At 37.6% G+C, this 27,786-nt stretch overlaps 3 protein-coding genes across 3 annotated transcripts; all 3 read right to left on the bottom strand.

The window, feature by feature from the left end:
• Positions 1 to 7,864: 7,864 nt before the first annotated feature.
• On the bottom strand, positions 7,865 to 8,906 carry LOC117972877 (olfactory receptor 4B13-like). The gene has a single exon (XM_059029631.1). It carries the CDS (start codon positions 8,904 to 8,906, stop codon positions 7,968 to 7,970), a length of 939 nt encoding a protein of 312 aa, XP_058885614.1. The 3' UTR covers positions 7,865 to 7,967.
• Positions 8,907 to 19,377: 10,471 nt separating this feature from the next.
• Positions 19,378 to 20,346, bottom strand: LOC117406264 (olfactory receptor 6N1-like). The gene has a single exon (XM_034922739.2). It carries the CDS (start codon positions 20,344 to 20,346, stop codon positions 19,378 to 19,380), a length of 969 nt encoding a protein of 322 aa, XP_034778630.2.
• Positions 20,347 to 25,999: 5,653 nt separating this feature from the next.
• Positions 26,000 to 27,107, bottom strand: LOC117406265 (olfactory receptor 6N1-like). Its single transcript, XM_059029630.1, has 2 exons — positions 26,184 to 27,107; positions 26,000 to 26,074 (listed from the first exon to the last, which is right to left on the bottom strand). The coding sequence occupies exons 1-2, from the start codon at positions 27,105 to 27,107 to the stop codon at positions 26,000 to 26,002; spliced, it is 999 nt and encodes a 332-aa protein (XP_058885613.1).
• Positions 27,108 to 27,786: the final 679 nt, after the last annotated feature.

The following is a 27,786-nucleotide window of genomic DNA, read 5'->3' as shown; positions in this document are numbered from 1 at the left end:
TTTCTGTTTGTCTTCTTTTTTAATAATAATAATAATAATAATAATAATAATAATAATAATAATAATAATAATAATAATAATAATAAGTATTCTTATTACAAAGAGTAATAACCTCTCGTATGAATAAAAACTTTTATTTTTTTGTTCTGTATAGAAACATTTTGACTAAAGCCTCATTTACAGGATGATAATAGTATGTACACATCACCTAATACTCTACAGCAAACCAAATACACTTCCTTCATTATATTAAAATAAATAATATTCATTTTTCTATTTCCCAGGCTTTTTATAACTTTGACACTGAAGTCAATTTATCCTACCTCCATGCTATGTTAACTTTCTGCATTACAAATAATTGGATTCTATCTAAGCATTAAACCCGTGTTCTATGCTGCTTATTGAAAAGGGGTCAGGTAGAGACCTCGTTCCTATAACACAGTAAATGAATGGAGAGAGAAAATCATGACACTGAATAGTCGGCATTATGGCAGAATAAACATGCTTTAATCTGTAAATAAAGTGTAAATAAAGTCTGGAAAACACAATGTCAACATCAAAACATTAAGAGGAAATTGTTAAGATAATGACAGGTAAGAATATGTTTAAAAGCTTAGTCATCACTGCCACAATACACAGAATATCTGTGATATTATAAAATGTCTTACCTGGTTTGAAAATGTTTACTGTACACAGGTCTTGAAGTTCCTTCTGAGATTCACAAATTCTAGTCTAACTCACCAGAACCCACCTTTAAAAAGGCAGTATATCCACTCCCATTGCAGCATTGCCATGGAATCCTGGTACGTAAACCTGTAGTAAATCCACATGGGAGTGTCTTATGAATTGCTTCATAGTTCAGTTCACCTAAGACACTGTCTGCCAAATTCCATAGGGACTAGCTGATGTGGAAAATAATTCACAATTGCAGTTAATTCACAGTTATACTTCACTGTATAAGGGCCCTCCACTAATTTCATTGTTTTCAATATACATTTTTTTGACGTGCAAATCAGAGTAAAAATATGACATTAGAAACCTCATTACTTCATGACTGCAAAATGTTCAGAAGTGAAAAATATGTCAATTAAAAATCAAATTAAATGAATATGTATATAAATAAATATGTAAATTAAAGATTTGAAATGGTTATAATACCAAAACTGTTTACCAGTCACAATAAAACCCTGCACCTCAGGAAGCTGTGCAGTATCAGACAGTAATTACTGAAATGAATTACTTATAAACCTGATGGAATGTTGGAAACAGGCTCAGCCAATTAGATTGTAGGATTGCTGGTCTATAACTCACTGGTAAAGGCCACTACTGTACAAAAAGTCTAGTCACTAATGCATTTATCTGCCACAGCTGTACTTTCTGTCAAAGTAAGGATGTTGGATGTTATATTACACAGTTATGAGAGAACAAGATTTTAAACAGATAATGTGTTTAGTTCACTACATGAAGGGAGTCCTTACTTAAATAGGTTCCTGCACTGGTTTTAAAGCAGATAGATTCACATAGTGTGGCCGCAGAACAGGTAGACACCAGCAGCAAAGAATTCAGTGCCAGACAGTTATTGTATATGTTTGCATTTCAGAATAAGTTTGGGGGGTGGGGCTTGATTAGGTCAGGGTTTGATCATTTTGTACCAGTAGGCTCTCTGGTGCTAAACTTTCAAAACAGTTATGTGCTAAACTTTCAAAACAGTTATGCACCAATTTTCAAATTTGCAACCCTGAGCTGAGAAATTCCATGAATAAAAAATAGATTTTAATAAAGTGTAATTTATTATACAGCATAACTGCCTGGTACCATGAAATCCATGCACCCAACCCTAACGACCTGAAGAATGCTTCTTCCCTGTTTTTCAAGTTTGTATGGTTCACTTAAGCCCTGGACACAGTGCCCGATGCAAACAATAGCAATGTGGTTTTTCACTCGCATCGCGCAGTGGGTGGTGTGTTAAGATCTCCACACACCGGACGCGATGCGGTTTGTCTGGCAATAAAATGGTATTTTCGCTGCGGCTATACCTTTCATGACAATGGCGATGTCATGCAAATTTCGCCCACCCCCCTATAAAAATGTAGGTTCTATAGACATTGTCATCACAAATATATTGCAAATGTCGTGGACTTTCTTATGCTATGTTCTTATGATATTGTATATGTTATCAGGAATCTACATTCAATGAACTTTAATCTAATTTGTCTAGCTTTGCCTAAAAAGGCTAATCAAACCCGTCTCCGTGATTTAATTAACCCGTCTAGTGAGAGAGAGGTGGTTTAGCATAGGAGTCTGAAAAGAGAGAAAAATAGCTTAAAGATTTAGAGATTTCAGACAAATTTCACATCATATTGATTTAATACCACTATGAGTACAAGATGCAAGTGTTTTTATTCTTAAATTGCCTAACAGGTATAGAATAACCCAGGTAATAAATCCCTAAGAGAATTAAACTGTTTGCAATGTCTAACCAAAGTCGCAACCCGACATGTTTGGTGTCTAAAGAAATGTAATTTCTTATGGTAAAAATAATGGGAATTCAGAATAAAATCTGAATTATTTAGCAAAAGTTATGCACATTTTAAAAGTTTCCCCTTTCCAGATTATGATAATGAACTAATCAGACAGAGGAAGGGGGGAGCAATCAATCAAGGCCGGCCTTTTTGACGCGCGTGGCTCCTCTATGCCCCTCTTCACCCTCCGCGCCCCGCCCCATTGGACATAGACCACCCCCCGACCACTGACTCTTGACTCGACTCTTGACCCTTGACCCACGACCATTGACCTATGAGCCCTTCAGCCTTTTTGAGGAATGCATAATAATAATAATAATAATAATAGGAATGCATCATAATAATATAATATAATATAGGAATGCATCAATTTGGGAATGGGGCAAAGGTAACTAGAATAGCTTAGTTGGTATTTTAGTGATTATCTGATTATTGTTCCATTGGGAGTTGATTATGTGATATGGGACTGGTTTGTTGTTTTATATTTTGGTGAACATGTAACATTACATCAAACTGAAGACCCCGGTAGTCATTTATACTAAAATTGTCTATTACTCTCCTCTGCAAGAACTACTGAGAAAAGACAAATGGCTTATCACCAGCCTCAGACCTATAGAGTATCTGTCTATTTGTTTTAAAATGAATTGACAATATGAAACTTATGCACTTTGAGGAAATGAGGTGATGACTTTTAATCCATAAGGTTATATGTCAAACCTCTGGTGTTTCTTACAGGAAATCCTTAACCGTGATTCTCGTGTGTGATTTATTATTTGAATGAATTTTTTTTCCCCGTAGTGGAAAAGCAAGGAACAAGGCCAAATGCAAAAGGTTTAATTGTATTGATCTCTATCTAGTCTTTTCTTTTTGGTAGCTTAGAGTTGAGCTATTTACCACATTTCTGAATCAAATGATTCACATTTTTACTATATATTGTCAGATGATATTGATCCTCAGTACAGTGTTCCCTTGTTATTTACCTCCTTTGTGAATTACCAAATTTAGAAATAATTCAGTTTTTTATTTTCTTGCTATGACAGGGTAGCATCACGGTCCAGGCTGGTTACCATCAGGAATTAGACCCACAGACAGAAAGCTGTAGTTTTAAAGTGCTGTTGCACACGTTATTAAACAAAAAACACGGCCCGAGGGCCAAAATGAAAGGTTTAAACAAAAGAATAACCACGTGTAGGCTGGGCATTCGCCTTCACTACACTGTTTCTCAAAATTACAACACAAACTCACTCCCAAACACCTTCAACAAATAAAGGATTTTGCTTCCTTTTTATACAGGTGGCCATGCTCCAATTAGCTCTCAATTACCTTATTGGTGAATGGCCACCTGTGATTGTTAGCAGGGACAGAATTAACCCCGCCATTCCCACACGCTATTTATTATTGGTGGGCAACGATATGAAAATTGTAAATCAATATCGTGCATGTCTTCCAATACACAGAAATATAATAACACAATTGCACACACCACACACCACCCCCCGTGTGGGCTGCACACATGGCTGCCGCCGGCCACTTCCCCCCCTTGAAACACCAACCCCCTCCCATCTTATCCGTTTTTCTCTCTCCCTTGTGGGTAGGTTGGTGGGCGGGTTGGTCAGGGTTGTGGTAGAGGTGGTCCCCTCACCTCCTCCTTCAGCCATGGTGGTCCTGGGGCTTCTTCCAGAGTTGCCCGTTTAACCCCTCTTGTGACCCCTGAGCTTTTGAAAGGGTGAGCCCATTTAACCCCCGTGGTTAGCTCTGGGCTTCTGTAACGGGGTGCCCATTTAACCCCCTTGGTTACCCCTGGGCTTTCTACCCCCTAAGCTCTAGTGACTTTTCCCCGCTCGGGGCTTTTCTATTGAGGGCTGTCCCAACTTTGGCAGCGGCGTAGGGCCTTCCGCCTGTGGCGACACTGGCAGTGGCACGGGGCACTCTGGCGGTGGTGATGCTGGCAGTGTCGATGCTGCCGTAGCGATGCTGGCGGTGGCGCAGGGCACTCCAGCACTGGTACTGCTGGCAGTGGTGACGCTGGCAGCGGCGCAGAGCACTCGGCAGTGGCAATGCTGGCAGCGGCAATGCTGGCCACGGTACAAGGCAACAGTGAGGACACTGGGCTCTCTGGCAGTGGCGACATGGGCTGAGGGCCAAAATTAAAGGTTTAAACAAAAGAATAACCACGTGTAGGCTGGGCATTCACCTTCACTACACTGTTTCTCAAAATTACAACACCAACTCCCAAACACATTGTAAGATTTTAAATATTGTATTATTTGTGACCATTTTACAATTCTCTTGTTACTGTAAGAAGGAATAAATTCTTAATTATCTCTCCCTCTGAAATCTCACACTCGGCAAAAAGGCCCTGTCTATCTGGGGAAACAGGATAAGATCTGGTCACTTTGAAGTTCATAGTACCCTTTGAACTCAGGTGGAAGATCCTGGTTTTCAGGGTGCTATTTCCCCGATATAGAGCGGATTTGGGCATAGGTGTTCAAAACACAATCACACCCGACAGAGGCAGGTTCCCACAGACAAGGTGTCAGGGTTCGGCAGGGGCAAGGAGGGGGGCTGTATTTCTGTACTCTTTACTCTTTCATCAAGCTCACCTGACGGCGCTGAAGGGTCCTGTAGGGTTAAAACTTCAGCCTGGTTTTGTTGGAAGATTTGTCCATTCAGTTCGTCTGTGGTTATGTTCTGTACTGTGTATCATTGGTTTGTTCTCTGTTCTGGAATTAAACAGTTTTTATTGAAAATCACATCAAAAGGACTGGAATTATTTCTGAGAAATAAACAAATCTATTAAATCTTACAACCTCCAACAAACAAAGGCTTTTGCTTCCTTTTTATACTCGTGGCCATTTTCTAATTAGCACTCCAATTCCAAGGGCCCAAAAAGAGAAGGCAAGCTGAATGCGAGTAAACGACCAAAGACAAAGACAAAGAGACTGAGGCCCGGCAGGAGGACTGACATAAAACTTACAAAGACTTTTATCAGACAAACAAGTCTGAGTCTGCTGCCCTAAGCCACAGTATCCAAAGAGACTGTGCCCTGCTACCTGCATAGCTAAAGATTCAGAGGACAAAGCGGTAGGGTTGCCACTCTTTCTGGTTTTGCCTGGATTGTTCTCTTTTTGAGGCAGCTGCCCTGGGAAATCTGTAAGACTTCCCGGGACATTAAATGTCAAAGTATGATTTATTTATTTATTTATTTATGTATGTACGAAATGACTATGGTGTCCCGGTTTTTTGTAAGTCAGAGGTGGGAACCCTACAGAGCGGAATTGAAGACTTTGTTGCAGATGTTTGTTAATCCTATCAGGGGTTGAAGACTTTGTTGCTGAGAGGAGAGCCTTTTTAGTGGAGACTTCAATAGATTGAGTTCCAAACCAGCTGACCAAGAGTCTGAAGTGGAACCGCTTCAAGGAACCGCTGAGTATAATTCTAGCTGCATTTTCCTCTCATGGAACTAAATTAATTAATTGTGACACATTCACTTAGAATTGTACTATTAATTGTTTGGTTTGCACACCTTGTGTGTGAAATAACATTTTGGTGAAACTTGGTGAAGTTAACTATAAGTAATCTACCTCAGAATTTATTTTAAAGTAAACTTGCTATATCGTTAAAACAATATACTATTAGTAAGCTTAGTGTGATCTATTCTAAGATTGTCTGCACCATTTCAGTTTAGGCTGCATGTGTGTGTGTGTGTGTGTGTGTGTGTGTGTGTGTGTGTGTGTGTGTGTGTGTATTAGCAAGCTACTAGCTACGTCACAGCCTGCTGCTGTTGTGTGTATGTGAGTAGAATCAGTGCCATATTTCACTGGCCTACTAGCTGCTTTAACGCAGGGTGAGAGCTTTGACTTGTATTTTATGCTTATGAAACTAAGAGATTGACTTTCTGACTTTTTTGATTTTTGGTTAATATTTGTGTACTTAATGAGATACTATTATTTATTTCTTCTTAGCAGACACTATTATTGGGTAAAAATTCCTTGTGTCTAGTGTGTGTGTGCGTTCATAGTAAATCCTTGACCATCATTTCATTTAAAATCACCCATTTAAATTACAAGTTTCTTTTTTGTATTTTGATTGTTATTGAATCAGTGTTTAAATCCAAGGAGAAATTATACAACAATGAAGGAGAACATCATTGGTGCCTTGTCAAGGAACTGGATATCCTTGGGGTGTGTGGTTTTCTGATATCGTGTGAAATGCAGTGTGATGAAATGTCCTCCAGAATCCAGAACAGTACTGTCTCAACACATGATGACTGGTAGTGTTGTGTCACCCTACAAGAAATCTAATAATGGAACAGCTGCAGGGCTTCTGTGAGGTGGATTGGATACTGCTTACAATATATTATAATATCTCTTTAGATGCCATATCCATGTACTCTGTAGCAAATAAGTACATTCTCCATCCTTCAACAACAATATTGGCACTTAATATCAACCAAACAAAAACAATGCTTACAGCACTGGTGTCGTATCTGTTTTCCCACAACTCCCTTATGAACAGGCTTCTCCAGAGCTCACGTCTTCAGCTCATTGTTCAGTTCTTTTGAAACTCTGTCTTGAGTGTTATATTGACTTAATGATGCAATTACGTATTTATCTGTGGCACTGTTAGACTCTGGACATCTTTAGAGAATTAATTGTAGCCAATCAGTGAATCTCCAGGTGCATTTAGTACATTCATTACACTGTAATTGCTTGTTGTTCATGTTTAATGATATTCCATTGGGGTTCCATGATCCATTCACTCTGAATCTATGCTTGGAAGATAAGAAATCAGAATCCAAAGGGTTGTTTGCTGTCATATACATTATACTACGTTGTGTGTAACAGATGTCATCTGGAGCATTTTTACAGTTTCATTACCTTTATTTTTTCTACCTCATGAATGCACAGTTCGTATTATGGTAACGTGTCTGACAGGTTGAAGCTCAGATATTTTTTACACGACTCTTTATCTGGGATCCCCATTTTGTTCAAATGTACCCTATTTGTGAGGCATGTTGCACATGGGCATGGGGTAACTATGCTGTGGAGAACACAAATCCAGGTTAGCACTGCAAACCTTTGTGCCTGTAAAACACAAACTGAATTGAAGATAAACAAGAAAAATCATCACATCAATGTTGTGGAAGAATGACGGTTTGGGTTTACACAAACACAACTCATGTCATTTGGATTGCCACATTCTTTATTGTCATCATAAATGTACAATAATACAGGAAAATAATATAATAAAGACATCTATTGATACAGAATCTGATAGTTAATATTATATATCCCAGTGTTTCTTCCCTGTTTGCTTTATTATATCGATTTTAAGAAAGATTAATAAACCATGTTAGTATATATTTATTATTCATTAAACTGATGTACTCGTGTAAATTAAATAGAGTTTAAAAACTGACTGTTGCATAATGTACCACCAGCATCATTGATTTGGTAGTATTGTATTTTTAAAACATTTAAAAACATTATTCCGAATTTCCTTTGTATAAATTCCATAAATGATAGGATTAACACACGGTGGAAAGGTCGTAACTAACAACCAGGTGATTTTCCGTGCATTTGGGCTGACATTTTGAAATCGCTGCATAATGATGCTGAATAAAATAGTAAATTCAAAAATAATATAGACAGTTAAGTGAGTAGCACATGTATGAATGGCTTTGCTTTTACTACTGCTTTGCCTTTTATATAAACATGTAATTAGTATTCTAATATACGTCCAGACAATAACTAAAAGAGAGAAACTGATTACAAAAAATGTAATAAATAAACCATAAATGTTATTTACAGTCGTGTCGGCACAAGATAAAAGAAATAAAGCTGCATTGCTACAATTAGCTTCCGTTATCCGTGATCTGCATCTCGGAAGTCTAAGAGTAAGAGCAAAGAGGATTATTATTAAAATGAATGCCCCTCCCCAGGCAAGGGAGAAGAGCTTCACCAAAGTACTAGTTGTCATTATGTTGTTGTATCTTAATGGGTCACAAATTGCAATGTATCTGTCATAAGCCATTGCAGTCAATATCAGATGAGCTGCTGCAGTGTAGAAATGAACACAGAAAGCCTGAACGACACAAGCTGCATATGAGATATATCTAACCTCTGTGAGGAAGTCTGCCATTAATCTAGGCATTACCGCTGTGCTTCCAATCAAATCACAAACAGATATATTACATATCATGAAATACATTGGCTGATGTAGATTCTTTTGAAAAACAATGACAGAAAATACTATAACATTTCCAATAAAAATAACCAGATATACTGCCAATGTTAACAGAAAAAGAGGGTGAGCAGCTTCAGGAGATACAATGAAGCCCTCTAAACTTAACATGGAAGAGTCATCGATGGTGGTGTTCATCTTGTCCAGAAAACCTATTTGTAGTCTGGATAAAGAAAGGGAAAATGTTATTGGAGTTTTTAACTTATGGAACAGTAGCCCCTTACTTAATCCTGTTTTTATTCATTATTATTACTATTTATTTCTTAGCAGACGCCCTTATCCGGGGCAACTTACTATTGTTATAAGATATTACATTATTTTTAAATACAATTACCCATTTATACAGTTGGGTTTTTACTGGAGCAATCTAGGTAAAGTACCTTGCTCAAGGGTACAGCAGCAGCGTCCCCCACGTGGGATTGAACCCACAACCCTCCGGTCAAGAGTCCAATGCTGCCCATCTGTGTTACTGTACTTCGGTTGGTTGAAGTAAGTATGCTAAAGCCAACACTGCGCTGCCTGTAACTCATTTGTCTTTTACTGGCAAGTAATGCTTTATTTATGCTATCCATTTTATCATGCTGTGTCTTGAAAAACAAATTTAGTATAAGAGATTGTGACCCATTGATAAACTGTCAAAAGAATATTCTATGTATGTGTTACTTTCGTTACATGATTGTAACACACATAGATTTTATTCATTGTTTTGAATTTTCTTATTTGTCTACTTCAGAGCCTTCAATTCTAAACAAAAAAAGTACTAAAGCCTACCTTCCATTCTTTACACTTACTGCTGTTAGTTGTAAATATCTTGCAGACAGCACTTTGAAAAATACAACTTGTTCATTTTGCTGATTTTATCAAACTAGAACCAAACAACTGAAGTACTTCTATTGGTGACCCTTCACACACATTAAAGCTGTTTGCTTCTCAGTTTTAAATCAATACATGGATTGTTTTCCATAAAAAATAGGAGTTCATTAAAAACTAGAATAAACTCTTTGAATATATGGCCCATCATTTCTTAACACTTTATTACTCTGTATTACTCTTTGCCTTGGCATAAATGTACACACTCAGAGATTGAACTACAGAATGAACAGTAAGCATGCAGCATCCCCTTGAAACCAGATATGTGTTTCCTTGTGTCTTCTTTTTTTAATAATAATAATAATAATAATAATAATAATAATAATAATAATAATAATAATAATAATAATAATAATAATAATAAATATTAGTAGTAGTAGTAGTATTTTGTATTAATATTATTATAAAGACTAATAACCTAATGAATGAAAACTTGTATTTGTTCTATTGTAAAAACATCTGTCAGACTAAAGTCTCATTTACAGGATGACAATATGTACACATCAGCTACTCTACAGCAAATCACATACACTTCCTTCATTATATTAAAATAAATAATATTGATTTTTCTATTTCCCAGGCTTTTTATAACTTTGACTCTGAAGTCATTTTCTCCTACCACCATGCTATGTTAACTTTCTGCATTACAAATAATTGGATTCTATCTAAGCATTAAACCCGTGTTCTATGCTGCTTATTGAAAAGGGGTCAGGTAGAGACCTCGTTCCTATAACACAGTAAATGAATGGGGAGAGAAAATCATCACACCTAATAGTCGGCATTATGGCTGGATAAACATGCTTTAATCTCTATCAAAGTTTAAATAAAGTCTGGAAAACACAATGTCAACATCAAAACATTGAGAGAAGGTTGTTAAGCCAATCATAGGTAAGAATATGTTTACAAGCTTAGTCATCACTGCCTCAATACACAGAAATATGACCTCCTCTGTGATATTATAAAATGTCTTACCTGGTGTACACAGGTCTTAAAGTTCCTTGTGGGATTCACAAATTCTAGTCTCCTTCACCAGAACCCACCTTTAAAAAGGCAGTATATCCACTCCCATTGCAGCATTGCCATGGAATCCTGGTACGTAAACCTGTAGTAAATCCACATGGGAGTGTCTTATGAATTGCTTCATATTTCAGTTCACCTGAGACACTTTCTGTCAAATTACATAGGGAATAGCTGATGTGGAAAATAATTCACAATTGCAGTTAATTCACTGCAATTGCACATCCAGAGAGTCCAGGCCAGTCCAGTCGTAAGTCTGCATCTGGAAGGTCCATCTTCCGTACGTCCGGTGGGTCCAGCATCTGCATGTCCGAACGGTCCAGCATCCGCACAGCCAAAGGGTCCAGTGTATGGCCGGAGTGCCGCTGTCGCCACTGCTGGACGCACACACACACACACACACACACACACACACACAAGCTATTTACATTTAGGGCCAGAGTTGCAATAAAAACAAAAAATGTTTAACAGTCGCAATAAAACCCTGCACCTCAGGTCAGTAATGACTGACATGAATTACTTATAAACCTGATGGAATGGTGGAATGTTAGGATGTGGGATTGCCGGTCTATAACTCAGTGGTAAAGGCCACTACTGTATAAAAATTCACAACTGTCATTTCTGTCAAAACAAGGATGTTGTATTACACAATTATGAGATACCTCTAACAAAGCAAGATTTTAAACAGGTAAACAATGTGCTTCATTTTCTACATGGAGGGAGTCATGACTTAAACAGATTCTTGCACTGGTTTTAAAGCAGACACCCTGGCCGACCTAACCCTCCCTCCCCCCGGGCGACGCTCGGCCAATTGAGTGCCGCCCCCTGGAAGCTCCCGTCCACGGTTGGCTGTGGAATAGCCTGGACTCGAACTCGCGACGTCCAGGCTATAGAGCGCATCCTGCCCTCTAGCTAGTGCTTTTACTGGATGCGCCACTCGGGAGCCCACAAATAGATGGTTAAGCATGCACATACTATTTTAGTACTTGTCCAGCATATAGTGATCATTTTTGTAGTTATAGTTCCATTTTTTAAAAGATTCTGCTCTGCATAATAGACTTGGTAATGTAATTATCATGGGGATATTAAAAGGACATGGGTTAGAAAAGTTTAGTATACCCTCCACAACAATAGTAAAGAGAGATGGTATTTGGATGAGTGTTATTAGTGAGGATGGATGTGTGAGAGGGGTAGGAATAATATATTGTTCCCAAGACCAGTTGAAAGAATTGAATGGCACCTGTGGCTGGAGTAATACTGGCACTGGTAATAATTAAAATTGTGGTATGAATGTGGAGAAGGTTGGAGGGGGGGTATACTGAAATACAACCTATGGGATATAGTGAGTGTTGTATTAACCTAGTTAAATAAATACATTCCTAATGGTAAGATACAAGTAGGGCTTCTGTTTTTCAGTTTTTATTAATTTCATTTTTCGGTTCTTAATTTTAACTATGTAAAACGTTTTTTGGGGGTTTTTTTCAGGGCTTTCGCTTTTTATATACTGTATGAAATTATTATTTTTGGTTACTTTCCAAAATGCTTGAGCATTTTTTTCTGTCAAAATATGTGTAGTAGTAGTATTTCGAAACTACTTGCAACTTAAGTTGTACTGTCTTTCCTTTGCTGTCTTCCACAACTAAATCCTTATGATCATGGGCACATTCGTCTGGGGTTTTTGTTTGTAGACATTTTTTTTACATTACATAATTTGCAATTCTGTTTTAAATCCTCTGTCTTAACTGTAATACGGCTTTAAATCCCACGAATATGCCTCCATTTCTAAGTGTAATCTCATTTTAAATATTGCAAGCGGAGTCTCCAATAGAAATGTAAGAATGTGCTGCAAGTCAGTTAGTTGTGGTGGTTTTAAAGCAGTGGTACACAACTCTGGTCATGGAGGGCTGGTGTCCTTCCTGGTTTTTGTTCTAAACATACCCTAAATTAGTTAATTAGACCAATTAAGCATCTAATAAGGTCCAATAAAGTAATTTAGGGTGCAGTTGGAATAAAAACCTGCAGGGTTCTCGTCCGAGAAAAGGTTGGCAGTCATCTTCTCTTTCAGGGAACCGGGGTTACATCCATAACATCGTTCCCTTTCATTTCGAAGATGACTGCCAAATTGAATACTTTTGGGAAAGTATACCAGAGCCGTCGTGAGGGAGAAAGAGCGGACAGCATCTGAGGGACATCTCACTACCGCCATCTAGTGTTGGTGGTGTGACCGTGCAACCTCAAGGACCCTAGTGGCTATTAAAGGCATCGAGGGATCTACGACATTAAATCAGTAGAACCTGGTAAATGTATGCGGGGTAGTCCAGCTAGCCACAGTATATATATCGGTCAACGAGGCACCTCTGAAGAGGGGCCCATGACGTAGCCACATCTCTGGCTGAGTGCGTGGCCACCCTCCCAGGTGGGGTAGGCCCTTTCGCCATGGCAAACGAAGAGGTGGTCAGGCTGACGCAGCGCTCTCGTTCTATTCACATAGCATCTCAATGCCCATTGCACAAAGGGCATCGCTGCACAGGGCTCAAAAGGCCTTTCGGTGTCGAAGCGCAGAGGTGTGTAGCTCTCGAGGCGCCGAGGATGCCGAAGCACCGAGGCGCAGAGGGTACCGTGGACATCGAGACCTAGACAGGGGGGCGCCAAAGCACCGAGCGCTAAGTACCGAGGGCAAGCACCAAGGTCACACAACCAGGAACAGCGTGTAGCTTGCAACGGTGTGGAGCATAGCCTGCAGACAGTTGCAGTGCAGTCACACAACCAGTGCAAAAGCTTACAGTGGAGTGGAGCACCCAAGATGGCGTCTGGACCGTGTGGAGCCCTCAACCTGTGCAGTGTAGCTTGCAGCGGGGTAGTGCAGTCACGAACCTGAAGAAAGGAGAGAGACAGAAGAAAGAAAAAGAAAATGCACTTGGTGCCCTTTTTTTTTGGGTGAGTGATGATGTGTGCGGTCTGCTCAACAGCCAAGGCCTAATGGAGGAAGCGCACGTTTATTTATTTATTTATTTATTTATTTTTACTGTAACAGTAAAAACAATAGTAATCGGTGGCCTGTAGGGGCACTAGGCCGCACACACCAAGTGGGTGTAATGAGGACGCCCAGAGCCCTCGAGGCAACAGCGGCTGCACAGCAAAGCTGGACTCGCTGGAGGGTGGTCTCTCTACTGTCTCTCCTTTTTTTTTTTTTTTTTTTTTTTACAGCTGCAAAGAGCAGAGGAAAAAACAGAAGGAACATATAGCAAGCTGCAGAGGTTACTGTCTCCGAGCAATGTAGGCTGATGAAATTTTTTTTTTTTTTTTTTTTAAACGAAATGTAGTTGCGTATGCGTTAGCTCAGTCTTCAGTTGCTGAGTTTCTGGTTCCTGGGAAGTGGCAAGCCTACTTACAGCAATTAATTGCAAAGGATCTCACAAAAACTCGAAGGAGCTCTAAAGAGTCAATCACAACTGGAAAAAAGGGTTAGAGTAATACTCACCACTATACCTACCTGTCTGTGAAAGGCAAAAGAGACTGAGATCTCAGCTCAGTGACTATTTATTACCTCAGTGAGGCGGGACCGAGGACGTCACTCTGCGGTGGGGCCTATCGGCAGCTTTGATATAAAATGCTCAGCGAATACCTGACAAGCAGGCATCTCCCAAAAGTATTCAATTTGGCAGTCATCCTTGAATTGAAAGGGAACCATAAGGTTACCGTTCCCCAATTTGTCATGCATGAAATATTGAAATATTGAATTTCCCCGGGCAACGGCGGGTACTTTAGCTGTGTTTTCTAACTGACAATCGCTACAACACCTGATGAAGACACACTATCAGCCTGATTTTCAGAAGGGGCAAAGTGAAAAACAGGTCGCAAAACACCTTTGCAACACCAAATAGGTGGTAAACTGTATTTTCAAAAGTCCTATAAGTCAGTTACGTAATGGCATTTCAGGGTGTGCGCTTTATGAAAATGCACTGGCATTGCAGCTTGTTAAGCGATTGAAGTCCTTAATTAGTTCTATTTTGCAAATAACGTCTTATTTTCAAAAGGTGCAAAACACTGATATGCCCACCGAGTACACTAAAATACACTCGCTAATTAAGACATGGCCCCTCTCGTGTCTTATTTAAACTGCAACCACTGACAGGGTTACTGATCAAGCTGCAATCATCAATGGAGGGTATCGAAGAGTTTCCAATTCTCCAACTGCAGCACGAGAGGGAAGGGAGGCGAAAACAACAACCCTACCCTAAAACCAGAATACTTCGCCCCCATAGGACATTTCAAGATCTAACTCCAGTACAAGTTATGTGTAGATACAGATTGGATACAGGCACTATAACAGAGCTGTGTGATCTGATTAAGTCTGATTTAGAATCACTAACAGCCAGCAGTCACGCTATACCTGTAAAGGCCACAGCAGCCCTTCATTTTCATTCAACGGGTGCCATCCATGCAACAGCTGGGAACAGTTTAGGTATCTGTCAGTCTTCTATGTCAAAGATGCTCAATGTATTATCACTGATGTAGTTGACAACTACCCTGGCTCATGCCTCGACTCATTTATCGTGGAGAACAGTGCCTTGTTCAGAAAATTCAAATGGGCTACTAAGTGGAGGCCTGCTAATAAAAAGTATGTTAAATACATATTTTATTAAATAACTGTCTGGTATTCCCGAACTGTCATTCCATGTCATTCCACTTTTAGTTTGTATAATAGTTCATGTCTATGTAATGACTAAGGGGCTTTAAGATGTGTCTTTGGCATTATAAATTATAAGCTTTTTTTCCTGTTATAATAGTCAATGGGCATTCCTTTCTCCATTGTAGTCAATGGGTATTCCGTTTTGTCTTTAGTTTTAGTTTGTCCCTTTACTAAGTTAGGGGTGGAAGTTAGACAAAGTTAGGTTACATGAAAAAGGGCCTGTATTTTTTTACCACATTGCCAATGACTTACACACCCTCAGAGGATATAGCTTATTAAGACCTAGTCTGTCCCAAAAATGCTGTACAAATGATCTCTACCAGGGGTTGAACTTTTTCAGAATTTAAATACAGATGATAATGCATGGAGCTAGTTTGTTCTGGGCTGCTGAGGTGTGTAGAAGACCGACGGTGCTGTTGTGTTTGTACAGCCGTAATTATAAAGAGAAGGTAGTGTAAAGCCTGTTTGGTGTGATTTGCTTAAACAGTGTGTTTGGTTTGGTTTTTCGATTGAACAGGTAAACAGCTCAGCTGTCCTGTTATATAGTTTAGGTTCCTGTTTTGTGTTTTAGTTTAGTGCTCAAGAAAAGAGCTAGGCGTTTATTTTGTTTTGTGTTTGTTTATTAAACAAAATAGCGCGTAAGTGTTTAAACCTCAATTTCCTGTGTTGTGGGTCTGTTTTTAAAGGGGCAAAGAACCTGAGTGGTGCAATTCTTTTACAGGATATTTGATATGAATATAGAACCCAGTGTTGTCAATAGGCTGTAAGAATTGCTGATCATCGAATATTCAATGGAAATCTTATTTATTCAATAAAGAACCTGAAAAAGAAATTACTCTGGTCATAAATCCCTTTTCAACATTAGTGCCACCAATATAAAATCTATATAACTTCTGCAACAACAGAAGTCTATGCTTCACAAACATGTTGAACAAGTCTGTAAGTATACTGACCCTCGCTTTATAAATTACTTTTGTAAATTACATTTTCATAAAAAAAAAATATTTCTCTGAATAACACTGAAAAAAAAAATATTCAGAGCAATATGTGGAACAAAGGGGGAATAAAAAGCATTTCCCCTTAACAAGTTATTCAATATAAATGGATCTCCTCCTAAAAGAAAAGTGAAATGAAACACAAGGAATCCATATCTGCATGCATATTTTATTCTCTGACTACACATTTAAACACTTTGGAACATGTAAGACATTGCAACACGATTAAAAAGCTTTGTATTTTTATTTTGAAAATAAAAGATTTATTAATTTAGAGGGTTCTTTTGAAGTGCAAAGACAGGGGCATAGAAGAAATTCAACCCTATCAAAGTGAAAAACAAGTATTTCTGAACAGTTACTTGTTAAACTTCCAAGCATGAACTGTACACTAGAATGTCTGTTTTGGTAAAACAAGCAATAAGCATTAAAACGATTGCTTCTATAATCTGTTCCATACGGTATATGTTATTCTGACAATTTAAACCACTGCTAATGTTTGAAAATAAGTGATTCTCCAAACATCTCCAGAATAATTGACATGTGCAAATGTAAATTGGTACCCTAACTAAAACCCCTGAATCTAAGTCGCTCCCCCTGAATATGATCTTTTATTTTAGCCACAAATGTGCGACTTAAATTCGAGTAAATATGGTAACTATCTTAATATAGGTTATTATTATAAGACAAAGAGTCACACATGCCATTGTCAAATGGCATGCGAAACCTACCAAAGTATTCACTTATGTGTTTCCACAAGCCAAGTTTACAACAAAATAATGAACACAATAATAATTACATAACTTATTGGGTCTACAAAATAGTTATCTGGCATCCAGGAGAATTGTAGGTATAAGTAAGCTTCCCCTGAAAGCCCATGCAGCCAATACCAAAAGAACGCAACACGTCCTTGTCATAATAGCTGTGAAGCGCAAAGGATTACATATGGCAACATAACAATCAAATGCCAACCCAGCTGAAGTTAGACACTTATTCCATATTCAATATTAAGATGTGGTTAAAACCTGAAGTTAGACACGTATTCACTATTGAGTGCTTATAACTGAATGCGGATTCAGTAGATATTGCTAAGAAAGAAGTGGCAAGTGTGTGACAGGGAGGAGATGTGTTGAGAGAAGGAGAGGGAGGGCTCAAAAATGACCGCTAGGTTTTTAGCAGAGAGAGATGATGGTGATCGTGATCGGATAACATCAGGAAGGAGACTCAGTGTCAGGAAGCTGTAGTGAAGGCGCTGTTGTAGATTTTATTTACAAAAACACCAACAAAACAGGAGTTAAACAAAACACAGGAACAAACACTAAAAGCAATATTCATCTTTAGGCTGGGCTGTAGCCTTCCTAAAGGTTCCCCTGAAAATCTCCCCCAACAAACAAAATAGTTTTCTTCCCATTATAAACATGTGGCCATACCCAAATTAGGAAATGGCCACAATCCACCTGTGGGTTCTGGCAGGGATGGAATTAACCCCATCCCTGACAAACACATTCAAAATATACCTATTTACACCTGCAATAGTAAAGATGAAATATTGCGAGTACTCATGCTACTTAATCACATCATGTATTATAGTTCAAACCCACTCCTCTGGTCTAGGTAGTTATCTATAGAGTGTGGTATTTGAAATATTTGCATATCCTGAATTAAGATACAAAAACAGGAAGAACCAAAAGAGCTCAGCATAATATAATGGGGGGACCAGTAATAATTTAATGAACTAATAATGTCACTTCCTGTACTCCATGTTTTATCCATGTTTCCATTTGTGTGGGGTGCACTTAAAGACACATTTAATGGCAACACTGATACGTTAGTGGATATTCAATGTTGAAATTACATTATAAAATATGGTACAGTACTTCAATGTACAGCTTACTTTTCACCAGACATGATTTTATTTATGAAACGACACTAATAATACTTTGCACACAATGAAGCATCAGCGTATGGCCTAGTATTAGAAATCTATGTGTGTGCCTTGGCTGTGTGAAGTTGCCTGTCTTTGCTGGGAATTCCACAAGGAATGTTGCCTTAGCTCTGGGTTAGATCAAGGAAGCAAAATCTCTGGGGACTGTTTCTTCTAAACACAATACAGCAGACCCTACTTAGCCAAGAGCATGGTGTGCTCACAGTGGACCCCTGCAGAACTTGACTTTCTCCTCCAGGAGAGCACAGACCTCATTAGAATCACAGTGAAGAGAACCATAGGTTTACAATAAGCAAAATCACTTGTCTTATCCCATCTGTAGCATAGAAAAAGTGCTTTGAATACATAATCATACAAACAAATGGGGGTTAAAACTTCTAAACAATTGTCTCTTAAACAGTTTATCTGCCAACATTTCTAAAACTGCTGTGTCACAAACATCTCACCCCTTGATGACAACTAGCAGCAGCAGTAGCTTAATAAGTAATGAAGCATTGTTTTTAATTGAGTTTCTTTTTAGCAGTTCATACATTTTTTTGAGCGGAGTGACGTGTTCGAAAGAAGCTTGATGAGGCTGTAGTCGGTGTTCTACCAGAGATTAAAGGGAGAATAAATAGTATATTAACCCCCTATGTAGCACTGTGTATATTAATGAAAGTAGAGTCAAACGCCTTTGATAGCACTCCTGTTACTGTCACCCTCCTCTTATCCCCCTGTTGGCATTCCCTAATGGAAATTAATGGGGACAAGCTCCTGATAATATCACTGGATTTATTAGCACACTCCAGATACAATCATACCTATTTATCACTCATACAACTGATTTCCACCCCACTTAATATCACTTTGGAAAATGAAAGCCTAAGATAATAATGTTTTCATGTACCGTTGTTGTACAGTTTTGGAATGCTCTGAAATATCAAGTATTTATAATGCAGAACACGTAATATCTTTAACTATTGTGATGTGTTGCATATGTACAGTATAGCAGACCATAGTGATTAAAAATAATAATACAAAATATATAACTACTACCACGTTTGAGAAAAACGTTTTTTTATACATATTTAAAACAATGTAAGTCACAAGATATCAGTTTAACAAGCCATGCCCTGCAACTTTGCTTCTTTGAAGAAATTTGGAAAAGCTCTTCCTGATGTCTTTGGTTTTGAGGCAATATATTATTGGGTTCACCATGGGGGGTAACACATTCTGAAGTACTGCAGCCATAATACGAACATCCGATGAGAATCCTGTGATTCGATAGGATATAAACACCAGAACTGCAACCACATAGAAAATTACAATCACAAACAGGTGAGAAGCACAGGTAGAAAAGGCTTTTTTTCGCCCTTCTGTAGAGGCAACTTTAAGAACTGAACTAATTATTTTAATATAAGAAAAAACTATAAAAGCTAAAGGAATTAACAACACAGACATAGCTATTGTGAGAGAAACAACAGCATTTAAGGTGACGTCAGCACAAGCCAGTTTAACAACAGCAGAATAATCGCAAAAACAGTGGAGTACTACATTGGGTCCACAAAATGGTAACCTAAGAGCAGCAAACAAAGGCACAACTGGTACCATCATGCCTCCAATCCAACAAAAAATACATAATTTAATCACATGTTTATTAGTCATTATTGTCGAGTAATGCAGTGGATTGCAAATAGCAACATAGCGGTCATAAGCCATAACCATAAGAATGAAGGATTCAGTTGAACCGATACCAAGATAGAAAAACGTTTGAGTGAAGCATGCTCCGAACACAATACTTTTAGAATTAAATATAAAATTTGTTAACATTTTTGGAACAGTAACAGAAGGAATACATACATCTAAAAAAGCTAAAACGCTTATAAGGAGGTACATAGGAGTATGCAGTGCCTCATCTAATGCAATCAGAATTAAAATAGAGAAGTTGCCAAATAATGTAATTATATAGATTGTAATGAAAAACACAAAGAGTATAAGCTGCGACTGGTCGTCTTGAAGCCCAGAGAAACCGTTGACAATAAATTCTGAAATGTTCGTAGCTGTTTGATTGTAGCTTGCCATGTTCAGCAGAAGGGGTTCCAACCAGAATCAAGCTAAAATAATAATAGAAAATGATTGTTAATAAGTAAGTACAGTTAATCAGCTCCTGTATCGGTATCCCTCCAGTACATTGTAAACATCTTACATCTTAGAGCCTCATGTACAATCAGTGTCACCTCACTGGTGCCCTACATCCTATTGACACTGTCTTGGGAAGTGTTTCAATGTGTTCTGTGTATTAGCATACAGTCAATCCAACCTAATATCACCCTCTGCTTATTATCACCCCCATTGAAATGTCCCATCCAACATATGTTGATAATATTTCCACCTCACTAAATATTACTTATTAAAATTGTAAGATTGACAGTTTACATGTAAGACACTGTACAGCACTGAGACGGTCTGAAGCAGCATAATCTATCATACAGAATTCAATAAAATAAAGGTTTACAATTATCACAACAGATTGCATATGTACAGAATGGTAGATTGAACCGATTAAAAAATATGTAAATGAATGAACATATAAGTCCTCGTCCTGGAGATGCTGTTTAGTAAATTACTGGTTGCACACTCAATAATTATTTCATTGAAGTTTCTGCAATTAACCAAAACCAGTGCACATGCATTTATAACTGAATAAATATTTGCCAGATTTATATAAAATTGATAGTTTATGGGATTATGCACAATTGCAATTCATAAAGTCTGTAGGATGCTATGAGTCTGTGAAAAGATGGAAATTCAAGGCAGTACTCTGCATGTACAGCATGGTTTTTGACTCGTCCTCAGTGACTCCTAACAGTTCAGGTTTTTGTGTTAAGCAGTTATTTTTTTCTAGTTTGCACTGTAATTTAGTGTACACATAGCAATATAAGTACAGTAGGCTATCTTTGAGTCTTTGCTGTGCTCTTTCTGTGCACAGTAAAGCAATGCAAATTTAAAACAAATATTGAGTTCCTGGTTGAAAAAAAAGCACTGTGAGTGGAGAACTAGATTTGATAAGCACGGATCTTGAGCGTGTCTAAGTCCATATTTTGAATAAGGGCCCTACAAGCAATACAGGTTAAATAGACAGCCATTCCCCCTTTGGAAACTGAACTATAATACTATCATATATTGCATATGATCTTCACACACACACCTCCCCATACAGTACACTGTACAATACACAACACATGCCATAGGAGAGTTTTGCAGATGATGTGTATCAAAGAAACTTCTTACATGTGTCCAGTTTCTTTGGTGTTTGAGCCATATTAATAATAATAATAATAATAATAATAATAATAATAATAATAATAATAATAATAATAATAATAATAATAATAATAATAATAATAATAATAATGTTTTCCGTTATACATACCCCGCTGTACAAAACAAATTGTTTGACTGCAGTCTGAGCTGTAAGGAAGGTACAGAAACAGATATTTATTTCATTATCGAATCCCAAAAGAATCATTAATGACTGTATAATGATGTAATTTGTACAGGCTGATGAAAAACCCAAGGGTGCAATTTTGAACAACATGTACACCCATGTAGCCAAAGTATACAGTAGAAAGACCACACATTTTAATGTGAATTTAACATTCATTAAGTACAGCATATCAGGTATGCAAGAACAAAAGTTATTGTGTTAGGGGAGAGCATGCTGGTTTTTAGAAGGCTAACATTGTTTCTGAATGGGCAATCAGAATATGTCCTGCTGTTTATAACAGACACAGACTTTAGTTCTCAATGTGTTAATGAAGTTACTAGGACTTTGTGTCATTTTGCTTTGCTGGGAGCCTGTTTTAGGGATTTATTATAAAAGGCTCCTATTTTATATCTGAGCTCTGTAGTTAATGCATCACAGAGGCATTGTGTGTTACATTGACCTTAAATATGAACTGTCTGATCTTGTTAATGGTTGGAATAAGGAAAGGGCAGCTGTAGCAGTAGGGCCCACTCCATTCCACAGAACAAGCAATGCTGATCCTGAAGTGTTGTTCTATGACAGGTTTAGTTGCTATAGTTAAATATTAAGGGGGAAATCCTTATCTCACAGTATTAGGAACCAGTTAGTTCGAAACCAGAACTCTTTGGAACACGAAAGCAAGGCATTGCAGTGTATGTGAGTGAATCTCGGGTGTATTTCTGTCTTTTAAAATGTGTAAAATCTCAGAAAGGGCTATTTTTAATATGTACATGATGGCAGTTTTGAGATCCATCACCGTTGATTTAATAGACCCCATTATCATGTTGTAGCGTATTAATTTCATACATAAAACCAAATGCAATGTTTATAAATAGATTAATGAACTAATGTTTTATAAACCTTTATGTGTTGTGTAAACGTAAAGACATTCCTTCAAGACATATGCTCTTCACCTTTTCTCCCAAGAAGAATACAAATAAAACTACGTTTCTGCCATGTATTTGCATAATGCAAAACAAAAATAGGCTAAAAGCAAATACATGGTACTTATAATTGGAGGAGGGAGTGGGGTTCAATTTAGTGCTGCACAGGAAGTTCACTTGGGCACTAAAGCAGAATAAAAAAGGATTCACTCCAGAAAATGAACTGTGGTTTAAAAAAAAAAAAAAAAAAAACTTTTTTGTGTGATAAACACCAGTATAAGATATGAATTGAATAGTTATTGACAAGCCTATTCATAGCAATATTAAACATATTACTCATAAAAAACAGATAAAAATAAATATTGAAATGGCTTTCTAAACTGTGCCCATAATCTTTTGCTGTCAAAATTATGACACTTTTAACTGGTCTCATGGTCCCTGATTAGCAAACATCTTGCACTACCTAATGTTATTCTAGGTTATGTAGTCCAGGATTAGAGGTAATCGGGGTGTTTGAAACTAGCTGTTTATATGTACACACACGTACCATAATAAAAAGCTTGTGTACAGGTAAACTATGTTTTTCTTTCAGGCTGTCAACACCCATGTGGCTTCTGCAAAGTCCCCACAATATGATTAAAAAGCAGAGACATACAGAACAGAAAGAAGGCACACACACAATGATAAATTGCACCAGCTCCTTAAGCAAGGTATATCTTTAGTTTGCTAATAAACCAAATGCAGGTTAATTGCTTGGAGAGCTACCATATCCTTGAATTGTAATTAGTCTGAGAATCACTAATGAGAACTACAGAAGATGTATTCACTTCGGAGCTTATTATTTGTATATCATCAAAGCTGTCCCACCGAAACTCCAGGCGGGTTAACAAGGGGCAGTAATTGCTTTGAGCATTTAATTGGAAGAAAAAGAGTCAGCACAGATAAAGTGTGTTCTCTACCAAGCCCTTAGAAATGTATTTTACAATAGCGCTCTATCATGCAGCATGTGTGCGGCTGCAGTTGTGAATATGACTACAGTAAAAACCACTCGGGTGAGATCAGTGAGAAACTGCTTGGAAAAACTGGGGTATTTTTGTTTCTGGTGGGAGATTTCTTTTTCCAGATATTTGCTTATAGTTTTTTTTTTTTTAACAATTATTGTTATACAGCTTTCAAGGCCAGCAATGAATTCTACAGCAGTCGTCCTTTTTTCAGCATTAAAAAAATTGGTATTTGTTGGTGTGATCACATATGTTATTATCCAGCATCACTGGGTTCCAATGAGCTTTTTCTAGTGGGAACACACCCATCACTGAGGGTTATTGTGAATTTGATTCAGTTTATCTCAACATCATGGCATAGAACTGAATTATCCATTAAAGTATCAGACCATGTTACTCAGTACTTATCAAGCACTAACCCTTTATAAGATAGGCTTAAAGAAACACAAATTACATTCCGGCAAATCACAGAGTGGTGTGTTTGTGTTATTTTTCCTGGAATAGATGGACAGTCTACTGTTTTGAGAGCTGTTATTCCTAGGCCTCTGTAGAGGGACGCATGTGTTAAAATATAAATAGGGCTTCTGTTTTTTGGTTTTTATTAATTTTATTTTTAGCTATTTCTGACTTTTATGTCAATGTTGTTGTTTTTTTCGTTTTTTTTTTTTTTCTGGGGCTTTCGCTTTTTATATATGTATGAATGGTTACTTTCCAAAATGCTTGGGCGTTTTTTCTGTCACATGTATAGTAACTTGACAGTACTTGCACACTTCAGTTGTACCTTCCATCCTTTGCTGTCTTATACAGCAAAATCCTTATGGTCACTGGCACATTTTTGGGGGGTTTTTGTATGTTGGCATTTTTTTACATTTCGCCTCAATTTGCAATTCTGTTTTAAATCCTCTGTATCTTAACTGTAATACAGCTTTAATTCCCTAGAACACGCCTCCATTCCTAATTGTAATTTCAATGATAGACACAAGTCAGGAAGGAGGGACATTACCAAGCCGCACTGGGAAATGTACCGTAGGGTTGTTTTGAGTAACCATTTCCACTGATTCTCCTGTGTTTTACGGTGGTTATTGGCTATACACAATTTCATAATTTTTTTTTTTTTGGTATCTGGGGTGTTTTATCTGTTTTTATCGGTTAAAGCCGAAAAGCCCTAAATATAAACTGAAACTTACTCGGTTCTCCAGCTTGAACAAATTTGTTTTCTGCTTTTTTACAAAATGTTGAGATGCTTACCATGATAAGGCCCTATATAAATTTAAAGTACAACATTTATTGCTGAATATTGTTTTTTTCCCCACACTTTATTGTTTTTTCAAAGGCAAACAAATGATTACATGAATATATAAATAGATTCATAAATCAATCAAGAAAGAAATACATAAATCAGCGACACACAGTGCTTAACATTGCAGTAATCGAGCAAGGCTTACCATAGTTTTTACACTGTTTCACCAGCTTATCTGAGATTTACCAAACTTGGCTATACTTAATCATGATTTCTCTATACTTCCACTAGGCTGTACTATGCTTGGGATACTCCAGGAATAGCATAGAGAAAGAGAAAGATAAACAGTGAGAGAAAGAGGAGTGGGAATGGGAGAAAGGGAACAGCAGGATAGAGACTGAGAATAGAGAGAAGAGAGTCACATTGGGCAGACAGGCTGCCACACAATGTTGGATTTTTCTGTGTGTACCTGGAGTGTACGTTTATGTTTGTATCTATTGAGTACATTTCAAATCCAGTGAAAACAAGGGGAGGGGCAGCCACATTTTATTCCAGTAAACATTTTTGTCCCATTCATTTAGTGATGAGCATTGAATAATTACCTTACCACATATTATGCACTTCAGAGCACTTAAGACAGTACTCACAGCCTGTTACATTTTACAATGTCTTTTAAATTTTGTGAAATGAAATGTTTAATTTAAATTGTATTTTTGTATTGTTCAGGGCTAATGGGACCCAGCTAGTATTGTATCTGGGCTACTCATACAACCATCCCAATAAATTGATGCAAATGACATACTGTACTTGCTATAGTGAATCAAATATGTATACCTTTATTATGGAACTTGTGCACCACCTTGTGTACACTGCAGAGAACAAAACCTGGTCAATGCATCTTACTTGTATGCACAGCAATGAATGTGAATGGAAAAACAAAAGATGACAACTCTGACTTTTTTTTCCCCCTGAATAAATTAATTTGGCATCACTTTCAGGAATTAGGGGGATTCCGCATGCTCAGTGATTCTGGAATCACACTTGCATGTCCATGACACATTGAGTTTGAATAGGGTATAACATCTTATTGAGCTGTGAATGTATCGTTAGATTTGTTTGCATCATTCTGTAATATTCTTCTACTATACAGCTTATCAATCTCACCCGACATGTGAGTATTAGGTTTTCTTAGGCATGAAACCACTGGCACAAATACAGTGAGTATATAGAGTTCAAGGAAATACTCTGTTTAATGCAGTGTGTCTTACAAAAGAATCTCTTATTTCTTTATTTCTTAAACTATAAATGATGGGGTTTGCCATTGGGGTTGCAAAGGAGTAGCATACAGCGAGTAAGGTGCGTGTATCAGAGGATACATTTCCAATCCTTACAACGATGTAAACAAATGCACTGGAAAAAAAATATAGAAGAACAATAATCAGATGTGAAGAACAAGTTGAAAAAGCCTTACGGCGACCTTCACCAGGTGGTATTCTGAAAATGCATATGATTATTCTAACGTAAGACCAAACAATAATCAAAAATGGAATATAAATTACAATCATTGCAACTGCAAGGGCCAGATCGATTAGAAATGTCGTGTCTGTACAGGCCAGTTGAACAACAGGTGGGTAATCACAAAACCAATAGATTAGTTTGTTTGGTCCACAAAATGGCAACTGAGCAGCTAAACTCACTGACGTGACTGGCCCTAACAACCCTAAAATCCAGGCGATGGCTACAAGTATGACACACATTCTCTCTGTAATAATAGTACTATAATGCAGAGGCTTACATATGGCAATGTACCGGTCATAGGCCATTACAGTCAGAAGAAAGCATTCAGTACATTCAAAAGACAGAAAGAAATACATTTGTAAAAAGCATCCCTCAAATGAAATCACATTGTCCTTCATCAGACACACTGCTAACATTTTGGGGATAATAGTCGTTATAATCATTATGTCAACAAAAGACAAATTCCAAAGAAAATAATACATTGGGGTGTGAAGTCTGTGGTCTATCAGTACCAAAACTATAATCACAAGGTTCCCTATCAAAGTTATAAGGTAGACCAACAGAAGGGAGACAGAAAGTTCTGTATAGAACTCTTCAAGACTCTGCTCTCCACCAACAATGACAAACTCTCTGACTGTAAAATTGCTCCTGTTAGAATCCGGCAACTGGAACATATCTGGAAGACAAAATACAAAACATTATTACTTACCAAATTATCTTCTAATGTTACTGCGAAAAGAGCATAAATCTGACATAAAACCATCACTGATATTGCAATTAATTTAAGTAACATGCCATCCGCTTACAATAGTGTTTTAGAAGAAAAAAGTGATGTTACATTTTATTTTCTTAGTGGATTAAGTAACACAATTCATCAATAACACTATGTAACACAATTTTTGTTCCTGGGTAGTAAGTGTTATTTCCTAATTGCTTATGCCTCAAAAGTATAGAAAATGGCTATTATTCCCCACAAACTTTGCTTTTGTGACCAGGAGTGATATTTTGAAATTTATCTATTTCCAATGAGAAAACGGGCGAATTTGTGTCTTTTCATTCACATAAAGTCAGAAAAAAACAACATATGAATCCAAATTAACATGTATTTATACTAAAGTAATACAAAAATGACTACAAAAGATTTAGAAGTGAGTAGTTTTTTGAGATTTACGATTATACTGTAAATCACTTTCACGAATCAGCCCCCAAATGTAGTCTCCCATCTGTTCTCGTTATACTGTCCTTCATTGACAGCTCATCCAGGAGCCTCAAAGCCGTGCTGCTCCATAATGGTAACAAGTACCCGTCTCTTCCCCTGGCTCACTCGGTGCACCTCAAAGAGGATTACAACAG

The sequence above is a fragment of the Acipenser ruthenus genome, chromosome 8 (assembly GCF_902713425.1).
Source record: "Acipenser ruthenus chromosome 8, fAciRut3.2 maternal haplotype, whole genome shotgun sequence".
In the NCBI taxonomy this organism is placed as follows: Eukaryota; Metazoa; Chordata; class Actinopteri; order Acipenseriformes; family Acipenseridae; genus Acipenser; species Acipenser ruthenus.
The sequence above is the reverse complement of the archived record's forward strand: the minus strand, read 5'-3'. Positions and strand labels throughout refer to the sequence as shown.